The following is a 25,051-nucleotide window of genomic DNA, read 5'->3' on the forward strand; positions in this document are numbered from 1 at the left end:
TTCAACTAAACCAAGAAAGCTGTATCCTTGGGATTAGAAAGGGGATTATCAAGTTAGTTGTGCAGTTCAGGGAGAAATAGGAAGGCCACAGGTGGGAAAACTCTAAATAGACTGTGAATTGAGATTATTTGGACAAACCAGATTACTTAGGGACCTTGACATGGATTATATCCCTGTGTCCTCGGTGCTCAGAAAATAATCCAGGGTGAGATCTGAATACAACTCCAACACTGTATCACCATTCCTGGAAAATGAGCCAATTCCCTTCTCTTGTCTTGGAAACAGCTGATCAAAAAAACAATGACACATTTATTATTTTTTTTTATTTTATTTCCCAGTTTGTTGACACCTCTCACATTCACAGGCAACTGCTCAAGTGTATTGGGAAATACAGTTGTGTATTGTGCAGTTGACTGGCCTGATGGTGGGGGTGCTCTGGCTGGGATGGAATGCTGCTAGGGGGGCTAAGATGAAGAGGAGTCAAGGATCAGCTCACAGGTTAGCGAGCAGCCAGTCCAGCAACTGTTTCCTGGCCACCTTTCCCACAGCTTCATCCGGTTGCCATTCCTTGGCAAACTTCATGACCTCTTGAAGAAGACCTCCTACACTGTACCCCTTCTCTGCTGCTTTAGCTGAAACCTGAGGAAGCTGTGGGGAAAACAGAGCTAGTGTGAGTTGCATGATGCTTTTTGGAGGAAAGACCTGCTGGACGAAGTTCTACCACCCAACCCCCTCAACCCCTAACCTCCTCACCCACACCCACCACCTTCCCGCCCATGATTCTAGGATTAGGGTACAGCATGTCATAGATCTAGGACTAGAGGCTGCTGACACATCTTTCCTTTTCCCTTGAAACTTCTCTAATGACATAGATCAAAATGCCAAAGATTCTTTCTTTTTTGAGCTTCAAAAACAGACTCTGAAATTAGTTGTGTTCATTAAATACTTTTCACCAGATGCTGGACCCTTCAGTTAGTCTGTGCTGATTGCTGGGTCAAGGTTTGGGGTTGCCATTCCCCCACCTCCCTAAAAAAGTATGAGACTTGGAGTAGGGAGGATTGTCTGGCCTTGGCTCCTGGACTGAAAATAACTTTGTTAAGTATTTGATGTTTCTGGAATCCATCTAATGCAGGAAACTCAGCTGTCAGATAGGTGTGTGTGTATGTGTGTGTGTGTGTGTGAGAGAGAGAGAGAGAGAAAGAGAGAGAGAGAGAGAGAAAGAGAGAGAGAGAGAGAGAGAAAGAGAGAGAGAGAGAGACAGAGAGAGAATGTGCATCTGTATGAATGTATGAATGCTGGCCTCCATGGAATCTGAGGAGCAGGGCCAGGACTAGGGTCAGGCAAGTGAGGCACCTAGGGCATAAAATTTAAGAAGACAGGACTCTCAGGGCACTTGCAGGACCCATGAGTTTGGGGGAGGAGCATAGGGAAAATAGTAAGAGACAAGTTTCAAACTGTTTCTGGTAGGTCAAACACAAAATTAGTCCATGATACTTCCAACACCTCAAGAGGTAGGGAGGAACTCCATTTTCCTTTTTTGTTCCCTCCTCTCTAGAGTACTTTGGGGGATCTTAAAACTCAAAACATAAGACTTAATCATTCCCCAATGTTTTATCAAATAGTTTGTCAAAAGGGTCACGGATGAAATGCGTTAATCTCACTCTCCTCCTCTTGGTGGAAATGCACAGGCTTTGAGGTGTCCACTTAGCTAGTGGTTCACTGTTTTTGTGTCTTTTTATGAGGTGAAAGTAATTCATGAAGCACACGGTAAAGAATAGACTTGAAACTCGAATGATCTTGGGCTCTAAGTACAATGCTGCCTCCCTGCCTCTGCCCATTCCAACTTTCTTCTTGTGCCTTAATGCATTACTTACTTTTTCCAGTTGTCCATCCTTATCTCCCATGAAGTAGAGCATGGGCACGTTAAACTGGGAGGCTGCAATCCACTGCAGGACAGCCTGGAGCTGCTTCTGCAAGCTATTTGTAGAGCACTGATTATTGACAATTACTTCATGTCCAAGAGAGTCTTGATAGTTCTGTGGCATTGCACCACTGTGAATGCATCTGGTGCCCCTGAAATTGGGCTTATTTGCCGAGGCTGATTGTTCTTCCCACTCAGCAAGGGCTGCCCCATCGTTGCTATACTTAGCCATGATAAGGCAGAGCTTCATCACAGATTCTACTAGTTTATCTATAAATTGCCCGTTCACTTGCTTCATCCCACTGGTACAGTCAAGTTCTTGATGCTCCTGGCATTGTTCTTCCCCTTTGTCAGATCTGTTGGACATGGAAGCTGCTTTGCTTGCCCTGGGCTCAGAACACTTGTTCTCACCTTCGCATGGATCCTCACATTTGAAGGGGTTCTCATTAAGCAGTTTCTGAATCAGCATTAGAACGATGTTTGACATATCCATTTTCTGGGAGTCCAGGTGTTGGTTCTCCTTTTGACAGGTGGATGGTCCAGGGGCTCTGTGAGATTCTAGTTGTTTCACTGAAAGTGCTTTGGCACTTTGGCCACCTCCACACTTTTCATATTGAGTACTCTGAGCCATATAGCCCATGGTGGAACCAGGACAGTCTTCTTCACATGTATCTTTGCCCTTAGTCTGCTGGGTCAGATGGTACTGGATCAGCTTAAGGGCAGAGACAATCAGGTCCTTGGCCAGTGAATCTGTGGAAGCATTGATCTTTTCTCCTTTCTCATCTTTATTGCTGCATGCTTTGGTAGCCACCTTGCATGAGTTTCCTTGCTTTTGGTTCCAGATGGTCAGGCCCTCTTTGAGAATGTGTTCACCGACTTTCTCAGCACTAGTCAGTGACTTGCATGGGTCTAATTTCATTTTGCCTTTGTCCCTCTCTTTCATTTCAGCTTTCATGGTGGAGAATTCAAGACTCTGATTCCTGCATTTGGGATCATGGGACCCAGCTTTTAAAGATGCATATGACGGACTCTGAGACTTAGTCTCCTTCTCCTCACCAATAAGGGCACTGACCAAGCGCTTCAGCATGGCCTCTGTGATGTCTGTAGCATTTTGTTTCCACTGGTTGAACAGATTTCTCTTGACAGCTGAGACAAAGTCTGAGTCAGTCATCAGGACCCCAGTAATATTATGCAGGTTCTTCATGCAAGAATCAATCAAATCGGACACAATCTCCTTGGTATGCCTTAGCAACACCCTCTTCAGGACCACAGATGCTGGAATTGGCTTCCCAGAGCTGTGCACTTTCAAGGTCTTCATGAGAGAGACCATCATGTCAGATGCCACCTGATTTGCATAAACCATGAGCCCCTTGCTGATGGAATCTGCAAATTCTTTGCTCTCTCTCTGGGACATCTGTTTGTCTCCACTTTTGCTCTTGTTGGATAATTCGCTATATAGAAAGCTTTTCTGGCCACCTTCCCTGGACTCCTCTCCAGTGCCACGCATTTCTGCAGCTGTCAGTTCCACAGCTTCATAGGCCATTTCAGAAGCAATCTTGCTCGCAGGAGTTCGGGGACTGATTCTCTCTTTGTTCCCAGGGGATGGACAGATTGAATGATGAAGGCATTTGCTTTTACCTTCCAACTTCTCCTTGATTTCCTTATGGGCCATCTGGATTACCAGAGAAGATAGTCGGTTGACGTAGAAGGAAAGGTCATCTATAGAACATTCTCCATCAGGGGAAATGACTGCTCTCTGAGTGCTAGGAGGTTTGGCTGGAGGAGCTGAAGGACTTTGATTATTGTTGGTGTTTTTAGCTGCTGTCATTTCTAGACGTAGGTTTTGAGGTCTGTTCATCAAATAATCTATGTTCACTTGATCGGCATAGACACTGTAGCAGTTCTCAGAGGATGCTCTGTGATATTCGCCCTCTGTGTCTCCTACTTTATGTTTACAGGTAGAGGTTGAGGGGCTCAGTGCATGTTGGAAACCCAAGGCATACTTCTGGAGATCACTGAGAAGCCAGTTGAGGACACTTACAGGATCAGAGGGAGCTTGTTTGAAAAGGCATACAGATCCCTCTGTCTAAAAAAAGAAGAAGACCTATCCATAAGAGTTTGGGTAGGCTACTTTTTTCCCTTATTTTATTTAGAAGATGTATCAGATTAGGGATTTGACCTTTTGGAGTTTGTATGGGAACGTAACATCCAGTTATATCCATTAGTACACATTCAAGCAGAAGTGGCAGCAACAAAAGTTCAAAGTATATACATGTGTATACTTTATACAAGGGTTATCAATATATGTCTGCCAACTCATATGAATATGTTGTATCTCAATGTGTCAAAAATGTGTCAGTGTGTCTGTTGTGTGTGTATATATGCATGGAAATATAGCAGTTCACATGTGTGAACATCTCAAAGATGTAAGAATGTGCCATTCTGTATTGTTAGTGTGTGAAAATGTGCCTCTGTGTGTGTGTGCATATGTGTGACTATGTCTAAGCATGTGTAATAATGTGTTGACATCATTACCTATTGTATATGTCTACTGTATAGACTGACATGTGCATGTTAGTATGCATATTTGTACATGTGTGAATGTCAAAATATGAGTGTCTATGTCAGTGTGTCTCTGAATATGTAAATGAGCAAGTGTCAATTTCAGTAATCTGCATATATGTGTGTAATATAAATTCACTAGTATGTATCATGCAGCTATAAATGCATTTATGTATGTTAAAGCATAAATTCACATATTAACATACACATTCATTAATATAATAGATACAATTTTAATATATTAATGTATATGTATGTTAAAACATGAATATGTGTAAACAGGTGATTGTATAATGACTATGTATGTTCATGAATTGGGTATCAATTTATGTTATGTCAATATTTGACCATGTGTATGTCAATGTTGTACATACCCTGGTATTTGAGTATGTGTGTGAGTAGGTGTGTTATTGCATTTGTGTCAACAGTGTATGTATCAATACGAACAAACAAGTGTGTTAGTAAATATGTGTCGCTTAGTGTAAGTTTGTGTGTATGTCAGCATGACTGTGTATGACCATATATGTCTTTGCATACATATGTATATTTATAAGTGTGTATACCAATAACTGAGTCTGTATGGTCACTATGTTTTGATCAAGTCTTATGCATGTAATGTGTGTGAATGTATGTTCATGCATTGTGTAATATGGGTGTTTATGTGTGTCCTGTGTGGGCATGTCACTGCATCTGACTCTGTATGACTTTGTATATCTTTGTATATGTGTGTCATTGTTTATGATCAGTTTAAGTTTGCTACATCAATGCTTGTGTATGTCAATATCAAATGTAGCCAAGCATGTATTTATAATTGCTTGTATAAATTGTTTTTTGTAAATGTATATAAATGTATACATTGATGTGTGTATCATTTTGTATAAATTTATATGTGTATATCTATGCCTGTGACTGTGTATGCCCATGTCCAGATATGTGTATATGTACTATATACACATATTCCACCCAACACTAACTACCAAGCCCTCTGCTCCTTCTATTGCTTCATCTCCTCTCTTTTCACTGAATTTCTGGAAATGTGAGGTCATGATAAAGTCAACTTTTTGCAAATGAGCTTAAGTTACAATCAAGCAGATCTGCATTGTATGTAGGAAACATGGGCTGCTTTTTCAAAAATTAATGCCAGGTATAATTTATCCCTTTCTTAAGACTCCAAAATTGAGTTGGCCATACCCAAGTAAACTGAAAACTCTTTGGATACTGTAATGTAAACTTGTTTTTCCTTCCTTGGGGGCCACTCCTTTCTGGAGTCTGGGGTCAGAAATAATGTTTTGGTTATAATATGAGCCTAGAGACACAGAACAAGAAACATTTGATTCCTCTGCATTAAAGTCAAATATCCTGTCCTATTACCAGCCACTCCAGGCTTGTAGGTATGAGAGGGTGACTTGTTGTATGCTCCAGTGCCCTCCCAAAACCAGGACCCTAACAGATATAATTTTGGATACTTAAACAAAACCAAAAGGAGTTTGTATGTCACAGTGGCATGCAAGTCTAATTGTTTCTAACTTTAAGCTACTCAACAGCCTAGGTAATCTCTTAGACAACAGGGTAAGGATGAGGCACTCAAATTCTTGGTGGTTATGGATTGTCTCTGCTCCATACCCCTCTTTCTTCCCTGCTGGATGCTGGGCAATGTGGGGCACACAAGTCCATTACCAGCCAGCGAAGAACATTACAAATAGTCTTGTGTGATTATGATTGGATGGGTAGCTGGAAATCAGGAGAGGGCATTCTGAGCCTCTGTGATTAGTGCCATTATTAAGTACCTGGGTGTTGAACTTACTGTGGTCTTGAACTTAGGCCTGTGTTCTCTAGAATGTCATAGTATTCAAATTGATGAGCCTGTTTGACAGTAAGTGTCTTACCATGTCTGATCCAGAGTCCTTAGACTCATCATTGAGCTCTGAGAATTAGAAGTGGTGGGATCTCAGAGGTTAAGTGTACCTTAGACTGGTCTTTCTTCTCAGTGTCCTTGATCACGATAATCTCTTTTTCTTCCAGACTTCCCAGGTTTAAGTTGCCTTCTGAGCTGGAACTAGCAGCATCCTATGGAATTAAAGGGTGAGATTCTTAAACAGTTACTTTTGGATATTTCTCCAAGCTGCCCCGCTAGGCTATGACTTCAAATCATGAATGTTATGACTTCTTTTATCTTTTTTCTTTCTGCAGGAGAGGTAGGCTTGTGAGGCTAGCTAATCTTTGAAGAATGAGACGAAGTTCCCTCCACAAATTACTACTCCCCACTCTGAAGATGCTCACAAAGCCACCAGTCTCAAGAACTATATTCATCACCCTTTGAATGGGTTTTTTTTTTAATAAAAAAATAAAAAACAACTTTTCTGACATGCTATCTTCCATGTTTTATCTCTTTCAGTCCTACCAGCAACTTAAGTGGCTTCTAAAATGAGACTTGATATCAAGAGTGACGGTAAATTCAGAACCAGGGATCTTGGGCTCATGAGAATGCTGGCTTTCCCCCTGAGTCCCCTCCACCTTTCCCCTCTCTCCCCCCAACATTTTCCATTCTTCATACTTCACTGATAACCCTTCTCAGCAGCTTCCCACCGATTCTGACTCTGAGCAGAGAATACGCACCTTGTAATCTTTATCTTCTACATTCAGGGTGGACACATCGACAAAGCATATCTGCATCAAATTAGAAGGGTGAATTTAGAAAAACTCTAGAGAAGGGGGCATAATTTCTCTTTCTTGGAGATGATAATAGCACCTACCTCAGAGGGTTCTTGTGAGGATTAACTGAGATACTATATGGAAAGCATGTAAAAGCAGATTGCCTGGCACATAGTGAGTACCCAATAAATGTTAATACTGTGATTATTGTTAGGCAGACAGAATCTTAGCATTAGCACATTTCTTAAATGAGAATACCAACCTCCTGTCAGAGTGAGGCCTGAGGTACAATATCCACATGTATTAATTGAGAAAACTGTGAAGAGAAATGGCTTGCCCAACTGACACAAACTTAAATGTGGAGCTTGTATTAGAACTCAATTTTCCTGGCTTCCAATTTAGAGCACTTGCTACTACACTAGTGTTTCTCAAAATTTATTTTATTATCAATAATATAGAATATTTTAAGTAGTGTATGGATAAATATTTCTGCATTTAATAGGTGAATTTTATTGTGCATTAGGGAGAATACATACTAGAACATCAAACCTGGGATATTATGGATAATATTTCTTAGCATGATTGTAATTTTTAAAATGTAAGTCAATTTTTAAAACATTGTAAAAATACATATTAATTAAATAATAGTATGCGTGACATTTGAACATGATTGAAGACTGTGAAGCCCTGTGAATTACTTGAAGTTTGGGAAACAGACCATGAAGCATTTTGCCCTCCTGAGGGGTCCTAGGGTAACATTGTTAGCTAGGCAATATTTTTATGACTTAAGAGGTCTTAACTAATAAAGGCTGGTTGCCAGGCAACCACCACTCCTCCCTCAGGCTCCTCCCCAGCCTGCCCTCCCCAGGTCCTTTACATCACACCACACCCTGCCCCTCCCTTGATTTTTATCTCTGTGTGATGTATGAGCATGCTGGCCCCTGACAGACCTTGTTGAGCTTGGTTGCTTGGAGAAGTCAGGGTATCATCGTCCATTAGTTTATCTTGGGCCCCAGGATATCTATACCCATATGCCAATTTTTCCTACTCCTCGGCATGAGTCATTTTTTATCTTACCACTTTCCGGTCCTGATCTTGCTGTCCTTCTGGGTTGTAGAGATCTACCTTGCACACACCCCTGTGGCTGCGTAACCAGTCAATATCATCAGACATCTGGAAAGAGAAAGAAAAGAAAGCTGAAATGCTTATATATGGTTTTTGGAAACCGGGTCAGTTTGGATAAGAATCTCTGGAGGGGTTCTGAAATCCATTTCTGTGTTTCATATATAGGTTTAGGCTAGGAACTGGTGGGGTGAGCAGTGGGGGACACATTGAGATGTTTGAACTTGATGCTTAGGATCATTATCTTTTAGCAAAATCCATAGTCTCCTTTAATTTAGACTCCCCACACCAAGTATTTGGAATCATGAGAGTATGATGACCTGGGAATCAAATTTAAAAGGAAATCTAGTGACTTTGGGGATTACATTTAGTGATTTACTTCTACCCAACTCTACTAACTAAATGTCTCTGATCTCCACATTTCTTTACCCCCTCGAGTACCTTCAAAAAACTCCAGCTCACGTTACCCCCTCTAACTTAATTCTAGCTAACTCCAGTTCAACCAGTCTTTCCCATTACACTAAAGAAAGTGAAATTAGATAGATAGCTATAACACATCACTCAGAGCCATTGGAAAATACTAAAGTCAATAGCAGTAAATAAATAGCCCTTTTATTAAAACAACATATACAATTTCAATATATAGAACAAGATTTTGAATGCTGAGAAAACCCAGTCTAATAACCATAAATATAACACCGAGAGACAGAAATCTGAGGGGAGACCAGACCCTGATCCAGTAGGATCAAGTTTAATTTATTTTAGAAAGAAAAAATAATCTCTGCCAACTTCCTTCCACCATCACCCCCCGCCACCACCTCCCAAACCAGTCTGGAACTAAAAGTAAAAAGGAAGTGACAAAAGCCAGTGACTGATTTTTGCTACGTAAGACCTGAGATTTAGGCTTAGAACACACAGTTAAGAGCTCAGTAGACTTTTTTTTGGTATCCGGGGCTTGAATTTGATTTCTTTTTAAATTTTAACAAGAGAAATCCTTTTTGCCAAGTATTAGAGGGCTATTGAATTCCCCCTCCCACCCTCCCCACTCCCGCTCTCCCTTCTGCCCTTCCCCTCTCTCCCCACTCCCCTCCCTCCCTCCCCTTTCCATTCCCTCCCCCTTTCTCCCCCTTCCCTCCCCCTCCCTCCCCTTCTCTTTCTCCCTTCCTCCTTCTTTCCTTCCACCCCTTCTCTATTCCCCTACAGCATATTAATAATAGCTATTCTCTAATGGCTATCCTCTCACATGATAATACTACATTCCTGCTCTTTACCATCCCTGCCTCCAACCAAGATCTTTTTGAACTCTTCCTTCAGGAATCTCTGTGAAACCTTGAAAAAGTTATAGGAAAAGACTCACTCTGAAGAGGGAGTTTCTTTTTTTCCAAGAGCTACATAGGGAACACTAGCCTAGTAAAAAAAGAGGTGGAGGCATAGAGTCCCTCATGTGATTCAGAAACAGCCTAAGTCCAAGTCCAAAAGAACTGTGAAAAATAAAATTTATGAACTCATTACCTTGATGATGAAGTTCTTTTAGACGTTTGGCTGAAAACGTGACACCCAGAAGGGAGATGTGCCCCTTTAGATGGAACCGAGAAGTGCCAAGTTCTTGGGCACCTGCAGTTGGCTGCCACCCCTGTCAGCTGTTGGACCAGACTGAGGGGCCAGGCTTTCCCCTGCTGCCTCTGACCCTGGGGTGTGGCAACAGAGTTTGTTGGGTCACAATGCCTGAACTGTCACAACCTAAGCAAAGGTGGGCATGTTGGCAAACTCAGAAACCTATTCCCATCAAAAGCACATCAGGCTGCCTGTGGTGCGACAAACTTTTTCTGTTATCTCTATGAGGGTACACACCATTTTTCTCACATTTTCTCTGGCTCACAGTCCATCAAGATATCCCTTCTCTTTTCATTTCCTGCGAGACCTCCAGAACAATCTAATCATACCCCTACTAGAGAATCAGAGTTATATTGCAAGAGATCTTTAGATTTACATAGAAACAGAGAAATGTTGATCAAAATCTTTTCTGGGTATCCCAAATAAAAGTATGAAAATAGAAACTTGGAGGCTGCCTCAGCAGCTTCTGTAGTTTCACCTCACCATTAAGATGCCCCCTTAGCTAGTCAAAAAGAAGTCAGATGTCCCTACCATTGTAGTATCAGAGTACGCCATCATGTAGGACCCTGGAATGATGTTTTCTTGTCGATTTGGATGCTGTGATGACTCTTCCAGTCTGCCTCAAGATACTGCTTTTTTCTTCAACTCTCCATGCCCTCCTACAGCCTTGACTGCCAGCTGGTACCAGAGTTACCTCTTCTTGACATCACCGTTTCTATAGAGAACAGTGACAGCACAAAGTTGGAGGGCTCTAAGGATTCTGTGTGCTCTAAGTGATCTAGCAGGCTCTGACCTTCCCTATGAGAAATAAGTTGTCCAGAGAAAGGCTGATCTAGTTGAGACAGGGTCTGTCTTTTACAGACTCCCTAGGCCATGAAAAGACTTAAGCTCCACTTAATCTTTTCAATCTGGCCAGTGCTGGTTTGTTGGCTGCAGTATGTGTTAGAGATTTATCCATTACACTTTGAGATGCCTTCATCTCATCTTACTGAGTTTAGCCCCAGTTTGGAAATATTATCCCACAACCAAATGTCTCTCACTCTGCCCAAGTCTCATCTTTCCTTGTCTTTTCTCCACGTCTCCACTTTAATACTGCATGCATGTAAATAAATGCATCTGAATTAACAATCAGTTGAGATGATCCCCTAAAAGAGTTCCATATTCTTGGTTCTACCTCCATTTATTCTTTTTCCTGTTGCCCCTGAGATTGCATCTCTAACTCCACTATATTATTTTGATCCTGTTAGCTCATGGTGTCAAACAGAAACAGAGCCTGGAATTTGTTAGAGGCGGCAAGACAGATTTTATTCAGGCCACTGCAGTAGAGGAGAGAGACTTCTGATGAACAGATCTCAACTCCACTGAAACAAAAGGCAGGGTGTGCTAAGGAAAAGTACCGAAGGACATTGAGTGGGGGTGAGCTTGGTCAATGTATTGGGGCATCTGTGTTTGCTAATGGGTGCTTATTAAAGTTAGGTTCCCTATGTTCACAATGTTTATAAAGAAAAACATAATTAAGAACTATAAAGAAAGAAATGAAATAAAGTAAAATCAAAAAAAGAAAAGAAAAGAAAGCTAAGCTCCTACCTTCCCATAGAGACAGGGAGACATGGACCCTATTTTTCTTGATCATTACATTACAAAGGGATGGCTTCCAGGTTGTTGAGAAAGACAGTCCTGGGTTGTAGAAGATACATCTTAAAAGAAGAGAGAAAGAATTTACAATTGCAAGTTTTCTAAAGTACATGCTGTAAGGAAGGGAGTCAGGGCCTGTAGTCAGGTTTTGGCCTGAACAAACAGTAAATTCTTTTGGCAGCAATGAACTGTCTCAGGAAGGCATTTTAAGGGGCGCTAGGATTGTCATACTAGGGAAATGGCCTTTTGGCAGCTTTGAACTGTCTCAGGAAGGCATTTTAAAAGGGCTGAGATTGTCATCCTAGGGAAATGGCCTTGAGCTGATAGAAACTACGCTGGTGTTTGTTCAAGTCTCTTAGTGTGTGTATGTATTGGGGGGCAGGTGGATGAAATTGTGCTGAAAGTTGCAGTTCTTATAGGCCAAAGTTGAGGCCTAGTTGAGAAGTGGGCTCAGAGAAGCCTGACTAAAGTTTGATCATGAAGAGGGTCTTTGTTGCTTTTCCTATACCATCCTTTTGTCAAGGGGCAACTTTTGATGATTAAAGACAAAGTTGGAGCTCCTGTGTCTGGCTCATCTCTGTGGAATATGAAGCAAAGGAAGAAAATGTTTACATATTCTCCAAGCACAAGAAATCATATCTCTAAGAGATTAAAAATAAAACAAAACAAAAACAAAAACAAAAACTCTGTGTCTCCCAGCCCGGAAAGGAACAACCATGATTCATGCCTGGAAAATGTCTTAGTAATCCCCAGATGACAAAGAGAGAACTACTATGGATGATTAGAGCACTCTCCCAGGGCACCTGAATCCTGTCATCCTGGAGGCTAACCAGGAGCAGGTAAGAGCAGCATTTGGATGTGAAACCAATGAGCAAAATGTAAGGGAAGAATCAAGGCAGACCTGGCTCAGTCATAGGTCACGGTACATTTACTGCCTCTTCCTTCTCTTCTCGAGGCTCTCAAATTGGTCTGTACTGAGTAGAGGGGGTGGAGGGCAGGTGAGGGATAAGGGATGTTCAAATAGTCAAAGTAAGGAATATATTGTATTAGTGTGTGAAGGTGTGTGAATAGTCTGCACTTAGGTTTGCCTTTAATAGCCAAATATTGAGATATTAAACACAAAAGCCTTGGTCATCATTTTTTTTTTCTAAGCACCATCATCTATTTTGTAACCTTGTTTATTCTACCCAAACTTCTTCTCTTTCACACAAACTTGTGAATAAGAGTGCAAATCAATACTTTAAATACACTCTCGGTTTGCATTTGGCTAGAAAAAACTATGAAGATAATAAAAATGGGACCTGCGTTTATAATATAATTATCATGAATAATGGCAAAAGGAAATTAAATGAAGTGAACCATCAGCCTTCATGAAATCACTGTCTGTCTGGTAGTCTTGCTGGGTATCTTCCAGCCTCAGATTTAGCCTACCTTTTATGTGATGACACAATGACCATTTAGAAAATGGGCAGTGATGCCAATGATTATCAGACATCATTTACTGTGGACCAATATAATTGGGAACACCACTTCTTTTTCTCCTGATTTGTTTTCCTGCCATGAGAGTACACAATGACATTTAGAGCAGCTTCATGCAACCATACTAAAGTGAAAAATTAGTCATTTTGAACATCTTGGCAGTGGAACTGTATAATTACTTCTGTCAAGTGTTTGTGTTTTGTCTGCATTGTACATATTTTTTCTTTCCTATGAGTGATTGGAGGAGTGGAGGGGGAAAATAAAGGACTTTTAAAGTCTATAAACATTATCATAAAAAAATTTCAGGGGGCAACTGCTAAAGATAAGTGGAGTCTTAGGAATGTTAGGGGTTCTTTTATAGGCAGGGGCTTAATTAGGCAGCTAAAGTTCTGTTCCATAACCTTGCGGTAGAAAATGATTTATGGCTAATTTTGAGGGGTGGGCTTGGCTTGGCAGTGGCTATTTCTGGTCAGGCTCTTCCCTTTTATAATTATGAAATTTCCTTCCCCTGATTTCCTAGAACATTTGCTTATTGTCAGGATAATTCATCTGACATTTACTAAATCTGGCCTTGTAGAGTTAATTACCTTTTCCTATTCCTAGATTACCGACATTGCAAGCCTAGAAGGTTATCTATCTCTTTTTCATTGCATCCACCACGATACTGGGCACACAGGTGGGCTCAAGACACAAGGTTTTGGAATTTTTAGGGCAGAAAACATAATTCAGAAATCACAGCGTCATGGGATCTGTAAAAATGACCAAAAAACTTGGTTAGCTATCTGAGTAGGCAGGCTTCTTTCCCAGAGCAATAATTGTCACACTTTGGCGTGCATCAGAATCACCTGGAGGGCTTCAGTTTCTCATTCTACGGGTCTGGAGTGGGGACTGAGAATTTGCCTGGTACTGTGTATTACATGCATTATCTCATTTAATTCACGCACAGCCTTATGAAATACCTACCACTTTAATTATAAATGACTCGCTGGAGCGCAGAGGCCACGTGACTGGTGGGGGTGCTTGGCAGCACTGGCCACTTCCATCGTCTTGGGGGTGGGGGTGGCGGGGCGCGCGCGCGCGCGCGTGTGTGTGTGTGTGTGTGGTGATTAGTATGCCTTTTATTTCTTTCAGGGTCTGGAGATAGAAGAGAAATTCCCTGAGAAAAAGAAAAGTAGAAAGGTATTTACTCTGATCTTCTGGCCCCATCTGGTGGTTTTAAGTCTGACTGAAAAAAAAAAAAAAAAGCGCTGATTCGTGATCTCCCCCTGCTGGTGAGAATGGTGGGGTCAATCCGGCCGCCCTTCGTACCAGTTGTTCTGAAGTGCATTTCTGTGGAAGCATTTCCATCATTCTGAGGCAGTTGGGCTGAGGCAGTGGTCGCCTCTCTCTCTCTGTTCCTCATCTACATTTTGATTGGTTTATTTTTGTATTGTTTTCTTTCAGTTTCCGATTGGTGGAGAACATTCTGCTAATAGCTTTTGTTCCAGTCCATTTGTGGCTTGTTAAAGGTACAACATGTATTGTCAGTCGTGACGAGAGGTTTTTGCCTTATATATTGATTATATATTATAAATATAGAAATATATCCTGTGTCAGGCTGGAGATGTGGGAGGAAAACTGGCTGAGGGAACTAGCCTTTAATTAGTTTATTTCCTCCCTGTCAAACCAACAAACTTTTCTGGAACATCTGACAAAATAACCTTTAAAAAGTACTTCAGGCTGACCGTGGTGGCTCGCGCCTGTAATCCCAGCACTTTGGGAGGCCGGGGCGGGCAGATCACCTGAGTTCAGGAATTCGAGACCAGCTTGACCACCATGGCGAAACCCCGTCTCTACTAAAAAGACAAAAATTAGCCAGGCGTGGTAGCGCGCGCCTGTAGTCCCAGCTACTCGGGAGGCTGAGGCGGAAGAATCGCTTGAAACTGGGAGGCGGAGTTGCAGTGAGCCAAGATGGTGCCACTGCACTCCATCCTGGGTGACAGAGCAAGACTCTGTCTCAAAAGAAAAAAAAAAAACTTAAATATACAATTACTTGGTGACAAAATGTTTATCCTGCCCTGCAGATAGTATATCAGTGAATGAATGTATTAAACATTACAGCTGGGTGCAGTGGCTGCGGCAGGAGGATGGCTTGAACTGGGAGGCAAAGGTTGCAGTGAGCCAAGATGGCGCCACTGCACTCCAGCCTGGGCGACAGAGTAAGACTCTTGTCTCAAAAGAAAAAAAATTAAATAGCCAGGCGCAGTGGCTCACGCCTGTAATCCCAGCACTTTGGGAGGCTGAGGCGGGCGGATCACGAGGTCAAGAGATCGAGACCATCCTGGCCAACATGGTGAAACCCCGTCTCTATTAACAATACAAAAATTAGCTGGGCATGGTGGCATGCGTCTGTAGCTACTTGGGAGGCTAAGGCAGGAGAATCACTTGAGTCCAGGAGGCAGAGGTTGTAGTGAGACGAGATCGTGCCACTGCACTCCAGCTTGAACGACAGAGTGAGACTCTTGTCTCAAAAGAAAAAAAAATTAAATAGCTGGGCACGGTAGCTCACGCCTGTAGTGCCAGCACTTTGGGAGGCTGAGGCAGGCGGATCACGAGATCAAAAGATCGAGACCATCCTGGCCAACAAGGTGAAACCCCGTCTCTACTAAAAATGCAAAAACTAGCGGGACATGGTGGCATGCGTCTATAGCTACTTGGGAGGCTGAGGCAGGAGAATCACTTGAGCCCGGGAGACAGAGGTTGCAGTGAGCCGGGATGGCGCCACTGCACTCCAGCCTGGCGACAGAGCGAGATTCCATCTCAAAATAAATAAATAAATAAATAAATAAAATATACTATTACTTGGTAACAGCTGGGCGCTACGGCTCACTCCTGTAATACCAGCACCTTCGGAGGCTGAGGCGGGAAGAAAGCTTGAGGGCAGGACTTTGAGACCAGCCTGGGCAACATAGCAAAACTTCCGTCTCTACCAAAAAATAAATGAAATAAAATAAAATTAGCAGTGTGTTGTGGTGCCCGCCTGTAGTCCCAGTTACTCGGGAGGCTGAGGTGGGAGGATCACTTGAGCCTGGGAGTGGGAGGTTGCAGTGAGCCGAGATCATGCCACTGCACTCCAGCCAGGACGACAGAGCAAGACTGTCTCAAAAGAAAAAAATAATAAAAATGAAATATAGTATTACTTTATGACAGCTGGGCACGGTGGCTCACTCTTGTAATTCCAGCACTTTGAGAGGCTGAGGTGGGAGTATTGCTTGAAGGCAAGAGTCTGAGTTTGAGACCAGCCTGGGCAACAGAGCAAAACCTCCATTTCTACCAAAAGAAAAAAAAAATTAGCTGGGTGTGGTGGCGCGTGCCTGTAGTCCCAGTTACTCCGGAGGCTGAGGTGGGAGGATCGCTTGAGCATGGGAGGTTGATGCTGTAATGAGGAGTGATCTCGCCAACTGCACTCCAGCCTCCTGTGCCTCTTGCTCTCAAGTCAGGATGATGAATCGGGGTAATGACTTCATGTGGTCACTAGGAGGTCGCAGCTGTTGGAAAACGTATTCCCATGCAGTAGGAGAACACCCCGTAAAAAAGCCGTCTTGAGAAGGGGTTCCTCCAATTAAAAGGGAAATTGGTGATTTCTCTTGACAGAATCACTCCCCATCCTAAAAACTGCATTTTTGTGAATGTCATATTTATTGATACATTTCCTTAATATTTCCATTATGAAGATATGTATAGGTTCAAGGAAGGCAGTAACTGTCTCTGTGTACAACCTAGCAGTGGCTCATGTGCTTAGACACTCAGTAACTCTTGGTGATGTTGAGATGATTATGACAATAGTGATGGTGTTGATTATAAGAGTGGACTCAATCATATGTGTCTTCTGAAATTCTCAACAGTTTTACATTCACCTAGTGAATTTATAATTCACATATCACATTCTGCCTTGTGGTGTATTTGTTTCATTATGAGCTTTATCTTTCCAAAAACAGGACTTCTTGAAGAGAATGACTGTGTTTTGCCCATTTTCACTTACCCTGCTAAGGGTAGCACAGGTTCATATATATTAGCAAATGCCTAATGATATTTACATAATTGAAAATAAGTGGTAATGGTTCTTCAAGAATTGCTAGCCCCAGGACCACATAGAAGTGCTTGGTCAAGGCCAAAAACATTGGGTCATCCTGATCCAAACTGCCTGGATTATTGTAATAACTGGCTAACTGATTCCACTGAATCTATCCTTGCCACTCTTCAATGTAACAGTTTTTAGAAACTGATATACTTTATTAGCTACTCTGTTATTTTTTATAATAGCTTTGTTGAAATATGATTCATATACCATGTAACTCGCTCATTTAAAGTGTACAACTCAATTTTTTTTAGTATATTGTGTCACAGAGTTGTACAACCATTACCATAATCAATTTAGAGCTTTTTTAATCACCCCCAGAAGAAACCCTATACCCTTTGTCTATCACACTCCAGCCACCCCTCCACCCCTATATCTCCCAGCTTTAGGCAACCACTAATCTACTTTCTGTCTCTATAGGTTTGCCTATTCCAGACATTCAGTATAAATGGAATAATACAATATGTGGTCTTTGGTGACTGGCTTCGTAGCAAAACTTTTTCCAGCAATGAGCTGTAGCAACATGTGTGAAATGTCTGTGAGGGAAGCTCATTGGAGGATCAGTGGCAAGGGTTTTTATTGGGGGCTGGTGATACAGGCACCTCCTGCCTAGCACATACCGAAATTTCAGATTTCTAGGAGGAAATCTGGTGTTCACCATAAACCATAAGGCAAAGTGAGCTCATATTATCGATTAGTGTTGTGGGAACCCTCCCCAAATCCAAGTTTCCAGATACTAGCCAAGGGCCAACCTTTGTAAGCAGGATTTTCAAATGACAATATTCTTAGGTCTGATATGTTAACCCTGAACCACACAGATTTTGATATGGATTGTGTTGATTCTGTAGATCAATCTGGGCAGTATTGCCATCTTAATATTAAGTAAGCTGATCAATGAACACGGAACATCTTTCCATTTATTTAGGTCTTTCTCTTAATGATGTTTTGTAGTTCTCAGTGTACAAGACAATATCGATGTTGGATTACATGGGTTGATTTTTCAAACTAGCCTTGCATCCCTGGGAGATATCCCACTTGGTCATGGTATATGTTAAATAATACTTTTAATATGTTGCTCAAATTTGTTTGCTAATATCTTGCTAAGAATTTTGTTTCTATATTCACGAGGGATATTGTTCTGTAGTTTTCCTATTTTGTATTATCTTTGGATGGTTTTGGCATCACAGTAAAAGTGTTCTCATATAATGTGTTGGGAAGTGCTCCCTTTTCTATTTTCTGGAAGTGACAGATGTAGAATTGGTGTTGTTCTTTAAATATTTTGTTTAATTCTCCAGTGAAATCATCTGGGCCCGGAGATTACTCTTTTGGGGAATTTTAAAATTAATAATTGAATTTATTTAAAACTGGGACTATTCAAATGATATATTTCCTATTGGGTGTGTTGTGGCAGTTTGTGCTTTCCAAGGAATTCATCCATTTCTTTAAGTTGTCAACTTTATGTGTGTAGAGTCGTTCATTGTATTCCCCTATCCTTTTTATGTCAGTAGGGTCTGTAGTGGAATCCCTTGTTTTATTTCTTTTAAAAAACCTTTCATTGAGGTATCATTGATATATTAATACAAAGAGCTGCATATATTTAACGTGTACAGTTTGACAAGCTTCTTCATATGTAAACACCCATGATTCCATTACCATAATCAAGGTAGTAGTCACATCCAACACCTCCCAAAGTTTCCTTGTGTCCCCTTGTTGTTGGGTGTATTTTTGTTAAGAACACTTAACATGATATCGACCCTCTTAACAAATTTTGTAGTGCCCAATACTGGATTGTTTTTTGTTTGTTTGTTTGTTTGTTTGAGATGGTATCTCACTCTGTCACCCAGACTGGGGTGCAGTGGCGCGATCTCAGCTCACTGCAACCTCTGCCTCCTGGGTTCAAGAGATTCTCCTGCCTCAGCCTCCTGAGTAGCTGGGATTATAGGTACCCGCCACTACGCCTGGCTAATTTTTGTATTTTTAGTAGCGATGGGGTTTCACCATGTTGGCCAGGCTGGTCTTAAACTCCTGACCTCAAGTGATCCACCCGCCTTGGTCTCCCAAAGTGTCGGGATTACAGGCATGAGCCACTGTGCCTAGCCCAATACTATATTGTTAACTATAGGCACTGGGTTGTACAGCAGATCTCTAAAATTTATTCATCTATGTCATTTCTGATATTGCTAATTTGTGTCTTCTTTTTCTTTGTCAATCTTGCTAGAGGTTTGTTAGGCTTTTGATCTTTTCAGAGAACCAGACTTTATTTCATTGATTTTTACTCTTGGTTTTTCTGTTTTTAATTTCATTGATTTCTGCTTTTATCATTATTATTCCCTACCTTATGCTTGCATTGGATTTACTTTTCTCTTCTTTTTCTAGTATTGAGGTGGGTGCTTAGAATATTGACATTTGCCAAACAGAAATTTAAAAATTTTTAGCTACTAAAAAATTTCTCATCCTGTTTTGAAAGTTTTTCTTCCTTTTGCAAGATTATGGAAATATTCTTTTGTAGCTTGTCTGGTATTTTCATGGTATCATTTTTACATTCAAATCTTGGATCCATCTGTAATCTATTTTCATGTAAAAGTAAGGTAGATAATAACAGACCTTCTCTATTAGGCTTTAATACAGAGGCATAGGGAGGAGAAGAAAGGAGAATTTATGAGAATGTTGTATACCTGGGAGGAGGGGAATATTGACAAATTGTGGAGTCAAAGGGCTGTCTTCTCTTTTCTCAGTATCTTCTCAGGATGGTACCCAAAGAAAAGTTTAAGTCAACTGGAGGTATGCCAGCTAAGGGAAAAATATGTTTAAAAAATTTTGGAAAAATCACAACTTTTACTCAATAATTTTTTTTGTTGTTGTTGATGTGAAAAGCTAGAAAAAAATAGAACGAAATTGCTTGCTTTGTGATTTTTGTATTGCTGTGGTTTTGGTGGATAGACCTTTTCCTCTCATGACTAAAAACTTAGGGTGACTTGTGTTAATGCTATGTGTCCTTTATGTGCATCCCAATGGGTTACTTGTCTACAATGATGACCTTTACGAGAATATATTCATTTACTTAGCGAACAGATTTTTTTCAGTTATCTATCAAGGAGGCAGATATGGGGTACTGGTCATGTTTGTTCTCTGGAATCAGACTGCTTGTGTTTAAATTCTGGCTGTAATGTTTAAAACATTCATTCACTGATATACTATCTGCAGGGAATGATAAAGATTTTGTTTTGTTAGCTGTGACCAGAGCTTTTTGCCTTACATATTGATTATATATTATAAATATAGAAATATAACGAGTCACGCTGGAGATGTGGGTGGAAAACTGGCTGAGGGAACTTAGCCTTTAATCAGATTTTTTTTCCTCCCTGTCAAACCAACAAACTTGTCTGGAACATCTGACAAAATAACCTTTTAAAAAGTACTTGAGGCCTGCTGCAGTGGCTCACACCTGTAATTCCAGCACTTTGGGAGGCCAAGGCAGGTGGATTGCTTTGAGCTCAGGAATTCAAGACCAGCCTGGCCAATATGGCAATACCCTGTCTCTACTAAAAATACAAAAATTAGCCGGGCATGGTGGCGGTCACCTGTAATCCCAGCTACTCTGGAGGCTGAAGGAGGAGAATCGCTTGAAACCCAGAGGCAAAATCTACAGTGAGCCTAGATCACGCCACTGCACTCCAGCCTGGCTGACAGAGCAAGACTCTGTCTCAAAAGAAAAAAACAAAACAAAACACAAAAACCTTCACTATAGTATTATTTCGTGAAAAAATCTTTATCCTGCCCTGCACATAGTATATCAGTGAATGCATGTTTTAAACATTACAGCCGGGTGCGGTGGCTCACACTTGTAATCCCAGCACTTTGGGAGGCTGAGGCAGGAGGATTGCTTGAGGACAGGAGTTTGAGTTTGAGACCAGCCTGGGTAACATAGCAAAACCTCGGTCTCTACCAAACAAACAAACAAACAAAATATTAGCCTGGTGTTGTGGCACGCGCCTGTAGTACCGGTTACTCAGGAGCCTGAGGTGGGAGGATCGCTTGAGCCCAGGAGGTTGATGCTGCAATGAGGAGTGATCTCAACAACTGCACTCCAGGCTCCTGTGCGTCTTGCTCTCAAGTCAGGATGATGAATCGGGGTAATGACTTCATGTGGCCACTAGGAGGTCGCAGCTGTTGGAAAACGTGTTCCCATGCAGTAAGAGAACACCCCATATAAAAGCCATCTTGAGAAGGCATTCATCCAATTAAAAGGGAAATTGGTGATTTCTCTTTGACAGAATCACTCCCCATCCTAAAAACTGCATTTTTGTGTATGTCGTATTTATTGATACATTTCCTTAATATTTCCATCATGAAGATGTGTATGGGTTCAAGGAAGGCAGTAACTGTGTGTACAACCTAGCAGTGGCTCATGTGTTTACACACTCAGTAACTTCTGGTGATGTTGAGATGATTATGACAATAGTGATGGTGTTGATAATAAGAGTGAACCCAATCATATGTGTCTTCTGAAATTCTCAACAGTTTTACATTCACCTAGTGAATTTATAATTCACACATCACATTCTGCCTTGTGGTGTATTTGTTTCATTATGAGCTTTATCTTTCCAAAAACAGGACTTCTTGAAGAGAATGACAGCGTTTTGCCCATTTTCACTTACCCTGCTAAGGATAGCACAGGTTCATATATACTAGTAAATCCTTAATGATATTTACATAATTGAAAATAAGTGGTAATGGTTCTTGAAGAATTGCTAGCCTGAGACCATAAAAAGGTGCTTCGTCAAGGCCAAGGACGTTGAATCCTGCTGATCCAAACTACCTGGATTATTGTAGTAACTGACTAACTGGTTTCATTGAATCTATCCTTGCCACTCTTCAATGTAACAGTTTTTAGGAATTGATATACTTTATTAGCTACTATGTTATTTTTTATAACAGCTTTGTTGAAATATAATTTATATACCATGTAACTTGTCATTTAAAGTGTACAACTCAATTTTTTTTAGTATCCTGTGTCACAGAGTTGGACAACCATCACCATGATCAATTTAGAGCTTTTTAAATCATCCCCAGAAGAAACCTTATACCCTTTATCTATCACACCCCAGCCACCCCTCCACCCCTATACATCCCAGCTTTAGGCAACCACTAATCTACTTTCTGTCTCTATATATTTGCCTATTCTGGATATTCAATATAAATTGAATCATACAATATGTGGTCTTTTGTGACTGGCTTCTCAACATAACATTTTCCAGCAACAAGCTGTGACAACATGTGTGAAATGTTGTCTGTGAGGGCAGCTCATTGGAGAATTAGTGGCAAGGGTTTTTATTGAGGACTGGTCATGCAGGCACCTTCTGCCTAACACATACCAAAATTTCAGATTTCTAGGAGGAAATCTTGTGTTCACCATAAGCCATAAGGCAAAGTGAGCTCATCTTATCAATTGGTGTTGTGGTAATCCTCTCCAAATCCAACTTCCCAGATGCTAGCCAAAGGCCAACCTTTGTAAGCAGGATTTTCAAATGACAATATTCTTAGGGCTGATATATTATCTCTGTTCCACACAGATTTTGATAGGGATTGTCTTGATTCTGTAGATCAATCTGGGCATTATTGCTATCTTAACAATATTAAGTAAGCTGATCAATGAACACGGGACATCTTTCCATTTATTTAGGTCTTTCTCTTAATGATGTTTTGTAGTTCTCAGTGTATAAGACAATGTCTATGTTGGATTACATGGATTGATTTTTCAAACTAGCCTTGCATCCCTGGGATAAATCCCACTTGGTCATGGTATATATTAAATAATACTTTTAATATGTTGCTCAAATTTGTTTGCTAATATCTTGTTAAGAATTTTGTTTCTATATTCATGAGGGATATTGGCCATGGAGTTTTCTTATTTTGTATTATCTTTGGATGGTTTTGGCATCACTGTAAAAGTGTTCTCATATAAGAAGTTGAGAATTGTTCCCTTTTCTATTTTATGGAAGAGACATATGTAGAATTGGTATTAATTGTTCTTTAAATATTTTGTTTAATTATCCAGTGAAATCATCTGGGCCTGGAGATTTTTCTTTTGGGAAATTTAAAAATTAATAATTGAATTTATTTAAAACTGGGACTATTCAAATGATGTATTTCCTATTGGGTGTGTTATGGCAGTGTGCTTTCGAAGGAATTCATCCATTTCTTTTAAGTTGTCAAATTTATGTGTGTAGTGTTGTTTAAAGTATTCCTTTATCCTTTTTATGTCAGTAGGGTCTGTAGCAGAATCCCCTGTTTTATTTCTTTTAAAAAAACTTTTATTGAGGTATAATTGATATATTAATACAAAGAACTGCATATATTTAATGTGTATAATTTGACGAGCTTGTTCATATATAAACACTCATTATTCCATTACCATAATCAAGGTAGTAGACACATCCAACACCAGCCAAAGTTTCCTTGTGTTCCTTTGTTGTTGTTATTGGGTATTTTCTTGGCAAGAACACTTAACATGATATCTACCCTCTTAACAAATTTTGAAGTACCCAATGCTGTTAACTATAGGCACTCTGTTGTACAGCAGATCTGTAAAATTTATTAATCTATGTCATTTCTGATATTGCTAATTTGTGTCTTCTTTTTCTTTGTCAATCTTGGTAGAGGTTTGCCAGGTTTTTAATCTTTTCAAAGAACCAGACTTCATTTCATTGATTTTTACTATTGGTTTTTCTGTTTTTAATTTCACTGATTTCTGCTTTTATCATTATTTTTTCCTAAGTTATGCTTGCATTGGATTTATTTTTCTCTTCTTTTTCTAGTATTGAGGTGGGTGCTTAGAGTATTGACTTTTAAGCTTTTCCTCTTTTCTAATATTAAATAGTGTTATAAATTTCCCTTTCAGTTTTAGCTGTGGCCTATATATATATATATATATATATATATATATATATATTTTAGCTGTGACCCACGTATATATGTATATATGGTATCATCTATTCTATATATATCATCTGTCTCTCTCCCTATATATGTACAATATATATTTTATTAAATAGTATATAATATTGTATTTTATGTATAATAAAATATATAATGAAATATAATATATAATACAATATATTTATGTATATAATATGTACACTTATTATATATAAATTTAAAAATGAATATATCTATTTTAAATAGAGACAGAAAGTCCCTACGTTGCTCAGGGTGGTCTTGAACTCCTGGCCTCAGGTGATTGTCCCCATGTTTGCCTCTCAAATTGCTGGTATTACAGGTGTGAGCCACCACACCTGGCCCACACATTTTGATGTGTTGTATTTTCGTTTTCATTCAGTTCAGTGTTTTTTTTTTTATTTTGATTAAACCTTCATCTTTGATCCATGAGGTATGTCGTTTCGTTTCCAAGTGTTTGGAGATTGTTCTGTTATTATTTATTTATTTATTTTGAGATGCAGTCTTGCTCTGTCGCCCGGGCTGGAGTGAAGTGGCACGATCTCGGCTCACTGCAAGCTCCGCCTCCCGGGTTCATGCCATTCTCTTGCCTCAGCCTCCCGAGTAGCTGGGACTACAGGCGCCTGCCACCACGCCCGGCTAATTTTTTGTATTTTTAGTAGAGACAGCGTTACACTGTGTTAGCCAGGATGGTCTGGATCTCCTGACCTCGTGATCCACCCGCCTCGGCCTCCCAAAGTGCTAGGATTACAGGCATGAGCCACCACGCCCGGCCCTGTTGTTCTGTTATTCTTGTCACTGATTTCTAGTTTGATCCCATTGTGGTCAGAGAACATACTGTGTTATGAGTTCAATTCTTATTTTATTTGCTGAGATTTGTTTTACAATTGAGGGTATCATCTATTTTGGTGAAAGTTCCATGGGCACTTGAAATGAATGTGTATTTTTTTTTTTGTGGGGGGGACGTGTTCTATAAATGTCAATTAGATTCT

At 40.4% G+C, this 25,051-nt stretch overlaps 2 protein-coding genes across 4 annotated transcripts in view; one reads left to right on the forward strand and one right to left on the reverse strand.

Moving 5' to 3' along the window:
* Positions 1-208: 208 nt before the first annotated feature.
* Positions 209-12,904, reverse strand: AKAP4 (A-kinase anchoring protein 4). Of its 2 annotated transcripts, XM_003805955.4 has the most exons (8): positions 12,408-12,904; positions 11,459-11,568; positions 10,403-10,586; positions 8,213-8,308; positions 7,100-7,150; positions 6,449-6,550; positions 1,875-4,007; positions 209-648 (listed from the first exon to the last, which is right to left on the reverse strand). In XM_003805955.4, the coding sequence occupies exons 3-8, from the start codon at positions 10,427-10,429 to the stop codon at positions 493-495; spliced, it is 2,565 nt and encodes an 854-aa protein (XP_003806003.1). In that variant the 5' UTR covers positions 10,430-10,586; positions 11,459-11,568; positions 12,408-12,904; the 3' UTR covers positions 209-492. The 2 variants fall into 2 exon arrangements, with proteins under 2 accessions (XP_003806003.1, XP_003806002.1); XM_003805954.4 differs by lacking the exons at positions 10,403-10,586; positions 11,459-11,568; positions 12,408-12,904 and adding an exon at positions 9,770-9,997.
* An 877-nt stretch (positions 12,905-13,781) lies between these two features.
* CCNB3 (cyclin B3) overlaps positions 13,782-25,051 on the forward strand; it is a 102,084-nt gene continuing 90,814 nt past the window's right edge. For both annotated transcript variants that reach the window (XM_055106867.2, XM_024927266.5), the window contains exon 1: positions 13,782-14,493. The gene's annotated coding sequence lies outside the window, so the exon portion shown is untranslated. The remainder of the gene's footprint in view (positions 14,494-25,051) is intronic.

Source organism: Pan paniscus, chromosome X (assembly GCF_029289425.2).
Source record: "Pan paniscus chromosome X, NHGRI_mPanPan1-v2.0_pri, whole genome shotgun sequence".
Classification (NCBI taxonomy): Eukaryota; Metazoa; Chordata; class Mammalia; order Primates; family Hominidae; genus Pan; species Pan paniscus.